This window comes from Morus notabilis, unplaced genomic scaffold (assembly GCF_000414095.1).
Source record: "Morus notabilis unplaced genomic scaffold, ASM41409v2 Scaffold552, whole genome shotgun sequence".
In the NCBI taxonomy this organism is placed as follows: domain Eukaryota; kingdom Viridiplantae; phylum Streptophyta; class Magnoliopsida; order Rosales; family Moraceae; genus Morus; species Morus notabilis.
Window position 1 is genome coordinate 403,534 of NW_010384344.1, and position 10,184 is coordinate 413,717.

Below are 10,184 nucleotides of genomic sequence, written 5' to 3' on the forward strand. Positions count from 1 at the left end.
TCAGTACAAAGACACTTTTTTGTACCATGCTAGTAGCACAAAAACATTGTTTCTAAATGGTATTTCTCTATCATTAAATTTGGGCTCGGGAGTATTTTCATCAACAAAACGGCACTGGACATAGGTCTATGAAGGAATTATAAAGCAGATGAGCCTAATCATAAACTCAAATTCACAGTTTCTAGAAACCTCATGCTCCATTAATTGAGAAATCTTCTAACGAAACAAGTAAATTGCAACAGGAAAAAATGAATAAACAAATAGTAAAAACCGACGTACACAGAAGGGGGAAGCTGGAAGACTAAGATTGGCCGGCTCATGAAAGGTGATTGCAGACAAAATGCATACTCAAACTGATCAGGAGCCTACCAATAACAGCTTATACCTCCCAGTTTCTAGCTCTACCCTGGCAAGTATTTTTCTCATATTGGTAACTGTAAAGAACATATTGATCATGCACCTTGATTTGATGGAAAAAAAAAAAGACAAAATGTGAAAACAGCAACTCTCAGTGCTTGAGATCATGACATATAATTAATAGTGAAGAGTTGCAGCAGTGGCATGAAATGCTGCAGGCCTCCAAGCAGAAGCAGTGAGCAAGCACAGGTCCTTCCAGCCAAGCTTGAGTGTGCCATTGTCCTCCACCAACGTGTATCCGTCCGAAGGAAACATGCCGAGGAGCAGCGTGGCCTGCGTGGCGGCGTTTCCTGCGAGGGAAATGCCGCGGAAGCCCGACTGCTGCAGCTTCTCCCTCCAGTTGTGGAACTTGACATCCCCGCTCCTCGCGGGGCCTCCCACTGCCAGCACGTTCCTTATCTCCCTCGACAGCAGCTGCTGCTCCACCACATGCCTCTCCTCACTCTCCTCCCCGTAGCTCGCCCCCAGCGAGTCGAACAGCGCCGAGTAGTAGTGTATTGCTTCCACAAACCTCCCCAAGAACGACCCCGCGTGGCTCAAATCCTGCTCTACAACGGTCACCACCTTCGGTGCCAATCTGAAACCACACAACAAAACCCATTTAGCTTTGATAACTTTTACTTTATACGTGTCATTTAATTTCATGGACAATTCTACAATAGGGTAAAAATACCCGATCAATAAGGCTCTAGTTTAAACCATCATAACTCATATCACATTATATCAATTTGCCGTACTTTTCATTTCGATGTGATCTTAATTAAATCCAATGTTTAAAAAGCCCAACTTCATAATAATTCCTGCTAATATTGAAGGAAAGAAATGACCAAAAAAAAAAAGGAAAATTAAGACGGAAGATATACATGTTCTTTATGTGTTATAACTTGGAATATGAAACTTTTTCTCTACAGTGGGAATCAGGTTGCATGGTTTTATACATGTATATATAATATTACGTCAGTATATATGTAAGACTCACGAGACATAACGATATATCTATATAGTGCATTATTGCTTATATAGCCAAAAAAGTACTGGTCATCATGTATATATAGGCTTCTCTTTTTTAAAGTACCTTTCCTACAAGATGGATAAATAATAGCATGCATTGTCGATTTAACTCGTTTATTCAAAGCTTTATTATTGAACCATAATCGGAAACGTCCAAATAATCAACTCAATGTCTCCAGCGATGACAATACAAATAAAAAAGTAGTCTGGAGGGAAAAAAAAAAAAGAAAAAAAAAAGAGAAAAGAAAGGAAAAAGGTTCCATGTTTCCGTGAAAAAAAAAAAAAGGATAACTCACTTTGACGAAATGTACACACAGATATCTATATTACATATATATTTGTTACCTCTGCAAAAGCCAGAGCGTGTTGGTATCAGACCCAGTGACATCGTAAAGAGAATGCTGCAGCCAGTGCACAGCAACAGCCTCCCTCTTGCTGACATTGAGCCGCTCAGGGTCCAAATTCCCGACCTTCTCAGCCACCGGAAAGAACTCGAACGGCAAGCCGAGCTTATCGGCGAAGTCCGAAAGCCGCTTACCGGTGGCCTCCAGGGCCTCCATGGACGTCCCCAGCCCCGTCAGCCTCACGTACGGTGGGCCTCCGGGCCTCGAAGCCAGGATGTGGAACAGCCCCGGCCATTGCAGCCCTTGCATGATGTCGAGATCAATTATGTGAACTCTCTCCTCCCTCTCAAAAGCCTCTTGTATTGCTTGGTTGGCGGTGAAGTGGGAGAATTTCACGAACGGGCTTATCCCGTTGAAGACTTGGAATGCGGAGGCCATCTTTTGGGTGTGGATGATGGGAATTGAGGTGGCCGGGAGGGCCGCGTATATCCCCAGGCAGGAGCTGACCAGCCGGGCCGACATCGCCTCCGAGAAGTAGGCCGCCACGCGCTGCGCCGACGTCCCGAATGGCGTTGACAGCTCCGAGATCTCGAGGAGGATTTTGTTCGCCTCGTCAAAGTTGTCGGCCGAGACGGCCTCCGCGCATTGGAGGAGGAGGGTCAGGAGGTGGAGCCCCTCCTCGTCCCGCTTCTGCTGCCGCAACTCCTCTTTCTTCTCTCTAATTAGTAGTGCTTGATTTGAAGGTGGTGTCGTGATTGTGGCCGTGGTCGCGGTCGTTGTAATCACTTCTTCCATCTTGGGAGAAGAATTCTCTTGTTCTTGTTGTTGGTGTTGGTGTTGGTTATGGACTTCTTCCACGGCCGGAGGAAGAATCGTGGGAATTACTCCGGCACCTACCGTTCCTCCCCAGTGCAAGTACATGTGGTCGGGGCCAAAAGTCGGTTGAGAAGACGGCGACGGAGACGACGTCGTAATGGGGAGGTTGGACATCAAAGGAGGAGCGGTTGACTCGGATATTATAGAGCGGAGACGGTACTCGAGGAGGGTGGCGAGGTTGGGGTTACAAGGGAAGATGATATCCCTCACGTTCTGGATCAGCTGCGGAATCGAGACATTACTCGAACTATGGATAAGATCCTTAATGATCCCGTCGATCCACGCCGTGGCGGCCGAGTTATTATTGTTATTTGTGTTGTGGTGATTGTTATTGTTGTGGTTGTTGTCCTCCATGGAAGAAGTTGTACTCGTCGTCGTGGTCCTTAAAGTACCACTACTCGGGCTGGGAATACTATTGTTGTTGGCGGAAGAGCTGTTGGTTTCCCGGCTGGTCTCCGGCGGGAACAGCGGAAGGCCCGAGAACCCGCAGACGGCGGGCGATTGAGTCGTAGTTGGCGGCTGTGGCTGAGACCTTTGAGGATATTGATTGTATTGATGAAGTTGGATTGGATTGGATTGGTCGATGAAAGCGGAGGAACAAGATAAAACCCCACCTGACGTCAGATTGGTCAAATTGGTTGAACATTGTTGTTGTGGCTGTGGAGATGGTGGCGGTAGTAGTGGTGGTGCCAGCATAGTGGAGTAGTTGGGAACAACCGAACTCATCACCCTGCTCATCTGATTACTACTAATATTATTATTATTATTACTATTAAAAACGACGTCGTCGTTGTCATCGCCCTCATTTACCACCGTCGGGAACGAGAACCCGATGGTCATCGTGGCGGCCGCGCAAGTGGTCGCCACGGTGCTGCTCCGACGGGAGAGCCTGAGGTAATCTGCAGCGGCGGTGGTGGCGGTCTGTACGGCTTCCATCTCGGAAGCCATTCTTTTCCGGACCATTTTTCCTCCTCCTACGGTTTTTTGCCGATTAGTCGTCGTCTTTTCTTCGCTGCTGTTGCTGCTACCGGTGCTGATACTGGAACAGACGCCGGTCACCGGAAGGGAAGCTCCGACATGGGTACTCTTAGTACTATTTTTGTTGTTGTTGTTGCTGCTGTTTGATCCACTCACATCAGTACTAGTGTCGCCGCCGGCATTGTCAATGGCAGCCATAAGGGAGACAAAAGAAAGAAAGTGAGATGAAGAATTTGGGATACAAAGCAAAGAGAAGTAAATAACCAAAAGAGTGAAGAAGTATTGGTACTTACCAAATGAGCTGAAGAAGATAAAACTCTTAATACAAAGTTACAACAACTACTTCTGAGAGCAGCATGTGAAGAGGGGGGGAAGCCAAGCAGATAACGGCGTTAGGAACTGGACAGTGGCTTTGGGATTCCACTCTCTCTCTCCTCGTTTCTCTTTCTTTGTTTCTCTCACTAGCTAGTTCAAAGTCTCTAAACACAACCCCAAAACACGACCTTCTATGACCCCCTAATTATAATTTCTCACTCTCTCCTCTCATCTCCTTTTTTATTATAATAATGTATAACTACTAACTAGGCAGAAACCATGCCTTTTGGATCTATCTATCTGACTTCTCAAAATTCTCATTCAACCGAGAAAGAGAAACCCAAAAAAAGCGTAAATAATAATAATAAATAGTTGGAGAGCTGATTGGGAGAGAGTCGAGGCTGCACTGCAAGAGGAGGGTGGCTGTTTGATTGCTATGCGTCTTGGCTTGGATGGATGAGCTTCATTTGTCACTTGCCCAAAACCCATGTAATAAAATTGCATAAAAATAGTGTTTTTGCAAAGCTAATAAGCTCTTAATTATCCAAATAAGTAACCCAAATAAATAAATATATATATATATATATATATATGAGAGAATATAAGAGATGTGTTTTTAGTTTTTCCTAATTTTTAGATGATGATAAGAAAAAAAAAAAGGGGAAGAAAGGGAAAATAAAGGAGCAGAGAGAGAGTGGCAGAAGATTGGTGATGGGGTGGGGGGTTTTTGGGTGGGTTGGGCACTTCAATACTGCTCGTCGTTGAGCGTTTGGACGTTTTCAATGGCGTTAAAGGCTAAAAAACGACCATTACTATGAAGTCCGAGGCAAACAATACTGTTATTATGGAGCCAAGGAGGAGATATTAGTTTTGTATTTGTATTTATTGGCTTGGCATTAATTAGTTTATTCAATGCTCTGTCTAACCCTCACTGCACACGTCCTCGTCACCATCATTTAATTGCTTTTCTTTTTTTGTTTTTTGTTTTTAAAGAGATTTTTAGGACAAGATATGAAAATACTAAAATATCGTTTAAATTATTAATTTAAATTATTAATTTAAATTGGGATGTAATTTTATATAAAATTTGTTTATTATAATAAAAAATTAAATATAATTTTTATGAGAATTTTTAACTTAATAAAATTAAAAATTTAAATTAGTAAATGTATGTTTATTTTTTGTATTCGTCTCTGATTTTAAATTATGATTCATAATTTTCTATAATGTTTTTTTCTCACAAAAAATACACATAAAATGAAAATAATTTTAAATTATGATACTGAATTTATGAACCAAACATCCACTAAAATAAATGAGTCCTAAAATGACTGTAGAGATGTAGACGAGGCTGGGTTTGGTTCAGGTTTGATAATACTGTCCCCGTTCATAATCTCCATTTACTATACCATCCCCACCTCATTAACCATCTAATCTAAGAAGGTAGGGAGAGCGGAGAGGGTGTCTCGTTACCAAGTGACTTAGGACTCGTTGGATTCGCTAATTTGAGTTTTTAATTTTAGTTGAGATGTGATGTTGTGTGAGAGTTTTTTACTGTAGTAAAAAAGTTAGATGTGACTATTTCTGAGAGCTATTTACTGTAGCAAAACTTGAATTCTAAACTCGAATTTGTGAAAAGAACGGGACATTTAGTTTTCAAAATTTTTTAAATAAAATGAAAAAACTTATAATGATAAAAATAGAATTATATAAGCATCTGACAATATATATTAACTTAAATTTCACTAACAAAAAAACATCAAGCATATTAAATATCAATGTTACAACAAAATTTATTCAAAATCAAACATACCAATCCAACAGATTATACATATTTATACAAATATGTGCATAAGACTATCGAGACATGATATGATAGGGCATGCAATACCATCCCCTCCCTATCCCCGGTTAATGTATAACCGGGGAAAAATATCCCCACTCCAAAACCGCTTAAAACAAGGAACAATTGCCGCATTCGGTGGTTGGTAGGTCAAATTAATTGCTATTAATATATATATATATATATATATATAACACAATTTTAAACCGTCGTATTGTATTGAAATCTAATTGAAAAATATAATAATTTAGTGAAATTTGAAGAGGATTTTTTTTTCCCTGAATAAAAAAATGCTCATCAAATTTCACTAAGTTATCGGTTCAAACACTAGAAATGCTCATTTTTTTAATATAATTTTATACATTTGGAAAGGGAAAATATTCTCACAATGTTTGTTGATAATGACACTGCCTGACCGACCTTTGAAATTCTATATATCAAAGAGGGACATTAGGAAGCAAGAATGTTTACACTAACCTTTTTTTAATCAATTCAAGTCTTTGGGATTAATAATTGTTTGTCTCAAGGAAAATGAAAAAGAAAAACTAATAATTAAGGAAATGAAACTTGGCTTCTTTTATTCGTCGTGTACTCGGGGATACTGCGGAGAATTATATGAAACATGGGATTTAACTCAAATGATATCATGAGCTGGAGTACAAATCGGGTATTGAAAATGTAAACTGTTGGTCATTTCCTTGCTTGTTTTTATTTTCCAAAAGGAATTTTTCTTGATTAATTTGTTAAGCACCGCAATTGTGTCAAAGAAAACAATTATTTCATGTGTCTTATATTTTCCCTTTGGCCCTCCAATTTTAGATGTAATTTTTTTTGTTGGAAAATGGCATTTTGAGGCACTGATTGTGGCCTCAATATTGAGTGGGATCTGCATTTTATAAATGACGGGTAAAATTGGATTCAAGTTCTCCTCAGTGAGATTTTCGACATAATATATTATATGCTTAAAATGATATTTTAGTGAATGAGAAATTGATGTTCAAAGTAAACTTAATGTGTCGAAAAAGTTTAATGAAATAATAAGAATTCCTTGTCCCATATGGGAAAGGAATTGAAGTCTTTTATAGTGTTTATATAGGATTCCCCAAATGACGAGGGGTGATGTTGATTTTTTCTTATTCCGAGCATACAATCAAAATTGTTTTTGTAACAGCAAAGGGAAAAAAAACAAAAACAAAGTCCTCTTCTCTAAGAAAAGCGCTGTAGTATTCTTAGGTTTAGGGTGATAGAGTTTTGGGCTAATTTCAATTTACCGGAGTAGTCCAACTCTACTCTTCTGTTGCCGTTCTATTACGAGGGATAGACGCTACAAAACCTTGTGCACTACAGTGAAAGCGTGAATCTGTTTTAAAGACTTTGTGTGAAACATGGATTTAGGGCTTCTACTTTTTTGATTCCGTAATTTTTTTGTTGTTGTTGTTGTTAATTTCTGGTTCATATTTAGATCATATTATTGATGTAATCATTTTTAAAATCTTTAATTCCGCTTGTACCGGTTTATGTGACTCTAAGGGGCTGTTTGGTTGGAGAATTCGTACTTCGATTCGAATCATGGTTCATGATTCGCTACAGTGTTTTCTCTCACAAAAAATACACATAAATCAAAAATGATTCTAATCTCATGATTCTAATACATGAACCAAACGTCTTTTGATTCAGGTTTTTTTTTCCTTACCTCTTTTTTATTTTATTATTTTATCATTACGTAGAAATTAATTGTCAAATTTGTTAAGAGTTAAATCACTACCTTAATTCACATTAGAGTTATGTCAACATACTTGGCCTCCTCCTTCTCTCTCTCTAAAATTTTTTCTCCTCCTTTTTTTTTTTTTTAAAGTTTCTGTACCGGCTTTTTCTCTTTGGTGGGAGGTCCGACGCATCGCCGGACTTCTAGCCATAAAAACTCATTCCTAACCTCACATCGAGATGATCTACAAGGTGATGGACTCCTTGTAACCAGAGGAGGTAATGTTTTGTCGAATCTGGCCTGTGAAAGTATGAGTTTCTCAGGTTTTACATGATCTTTGTAGGGTGTTCACCGGCCATGGACTCTGGAAACTCATGAATAGACTTGGGGGAGTTACTTGCTCGTAGTGTTCACACCATCTCCAACCAGATCTCTCATGTGTAGGTTGTGGATTTGTGTATAGTTTTTTTTGTATTTTTGTTCTTTATTTTGCTATAATAATGGCGATAGTTTCCCTATCCCCCGGCGTGTTCCAGTTGGCTTCCCCACCGCTGCTAGTATGAGGTTTGTGTGTCTGTTTGAGGTCTATTACAGGACTAGGATCTAGCTCACTTTGAGTCGATTCTCCGTGCCCAATTGTTATAGAGCCACTTTTAGGAGGTATCCTCCCTGTTATTGGATTAGGGATGTGTTTCTAATGTTTAATCATGTGAGTAACACTCGTTTCTATAGCTTAATGTAGTCATATATTCTAACCCTTTAGTAGCCTTTTAATGAAATTGCCATATTTACGTTTAAAAAAAAAAATTCATGTTGGAGTTGAACAAAAAATGCAAACCGTCCCACCCACAAATGATGGGTCCACATTATAACCACGCATCACATAAACTAGTACGGTTTAACGCCATTGAAAAAATAAGAACAAAGGAAAAAAAGAGCCCTAAAACGCCCAACCAACCTGTTTTGCATCCTTAATTTAGACAAGTTTTTTTTATAAAAAAAAAAAAATTCTTGTCACACTAACTGAGACTTTATAATAGTAATTAGTTTGTAATGTGCTCCACACGTATTACTATGTTTAAGATGTCTGAAGAGTTTATTATTTATCAAAATAATGAGAAATTCCTTTATATAACAATTCAAGGAATTTTAAATTTATCTTAAAAAGAAATATGCGAAAAAATTATTGTTGACAAAAAAAAATAGGGACACATTTAAAGAAATTTGTTTTAACCATCAAAAAATAAAATAAGAATACATGTGAAGAATTATTCTTATAGGAGTAAAGTGATGAACAATATTTTTTTAAAAATCACACAAAAAATAAAAATGTAAAAAAATAACAAAAAAATAAAGATGAAAAAGTAAAACAAGAAAATAAAAGAGGTAAGTGGAGCTGGAGGGACTGAAAAGGACTTTGACTATTTTATATATTGTTAGATTAGTTTTGACATCCATATCTCTTCTTTATCTATTATGGTCATTTCATATTGTCGTAATTTTTATATTGTTAGATTAGTTTTGACATCCACATCTCTTCTTTATTTATTGGTCATTTCATATTGTCGTAATTAATTGGCGAATTGAATAAAGTTAGAGTAGTTATGAGCATCAATGGATTTTCTACGGTAAAAATAGTATTGCAACGTTGTATAGGTACTTGGATATTTACCTTTTTTTTGGTTTTATCTTGTTCCTGGAATAATTACTTGCCCGATGAAATAAAACTAGAGATATCAATCGCATCGTGCACATCCAGCTATGCCTACAATCGGCTAAGCTTATACGTACTTCGTGTCATACTCAGCTTGGTCCTCTAAAACCTCATGTCATGCCTAAAATTTAAAATCATAGGTCCGGTCTAGTCCATGGGACCAAGCTCATTCATACTCGTGTCGTGTCATGTTCGTATTTTTATCGTGTTTGACACAATGAGTCTTTAGGCTGACCTATTAGACTATTGAGTCGTTTTAAAATTAAGAAAATTTGTAAAATTTTCCTTGAAAAGTGTATGGGCCTAGATTTTCACCTCTTATTCTTAATTAATACCTTTTTGCCAGTATAGTTATTTACTAAAAAGGTTGTTAATCAAGAGTAATGATAGAAATTTGACTCATGTATTTTTAAAGGGTATTTGTCTCATTTTCTTTTTTAAATTATTTTTATATGATAAAAATAATTTTTTGAACAGCTTCCAAATAAAAAATTCATATAAAAAATATAATTTCATATTATTACTAGGAAAAATAAGGAAAAAAAATTGATGTCATCATAAAATTCATAATTATTTTACTTATTGAAAATATGCAACAATAACATAAAAATTATGTAATAAAAGTAAAAAACAAAAAGTTATATTTTTCGTGTAGGCCCATCATACACAACCCATCATCACGTATCGTGCTTAGTCCAGCCCATAATAATCTCGTGTCATATCGTGTTCGGCCCAAAATTTTTCATGTCGTGCTATCGTACTGGATGGGCATCCTGACCTAATTGATATCTCTAAATAAAACTCTTGAGCACAGATTTGGACTAAAATTATTATTATTAAGGGTGTCTAATTTATGGATGAATGATAGAAATAGCAAAAATGGAGAGGGTAGTTAAAATTTATAGCAGATATTAATTTTAAGTTTAGTAAAAGTCATAAAACTATCTGATTCTCCCAATCTTTCTTTCTCCTCCACTTTCT

The 10,184-nt window shown here is 37.6% G+C and overlaps 1 protein-coding gene across 1 annotated transcript; it reads right to left on the reverse strand.

Annotated features, from left to right (window-relative positions):
• Positions 1–213: 213 nt before the first annotated feature.
• On the reverse strand, positions 214–3,824 carry LOC21405559 (protein SCARECROW). Its single transcript, XM_010114726.2, has 2 exons — positions 1,774–3,824; positions 214–994 (listed from the first exon to the last, which is right to left on the reverse strand). The coding sequence occupies exons 1-2, from the start codon at positions 3,822–3,824 to the stop codon at positions 535–537; spliced, it is 2,511 nt and encodes an 836-aa protein (XP_010113028.1). The 3' UTR covers positions 214–534.
• Between the last annotated feature and the right edge of the window lie 6,360 nt (positions 3,825–10,184).

Coding starts and splice junctions, on each gene's coding strand:
- LOC21405559 (XM_010114726.2), bottom strand. CDS start 3,824: ATGGCTGCCATTGACAATGCCGGCGGCGACACTAGTACTGATGTGAGT. Junction 995..1,773: donor ACGCTCTGGCTTTTGCAGAG/GTAACAAATATA, acceptor GTGTGGTTTCAG/ATTGGCACCGAAGGTGGTGA.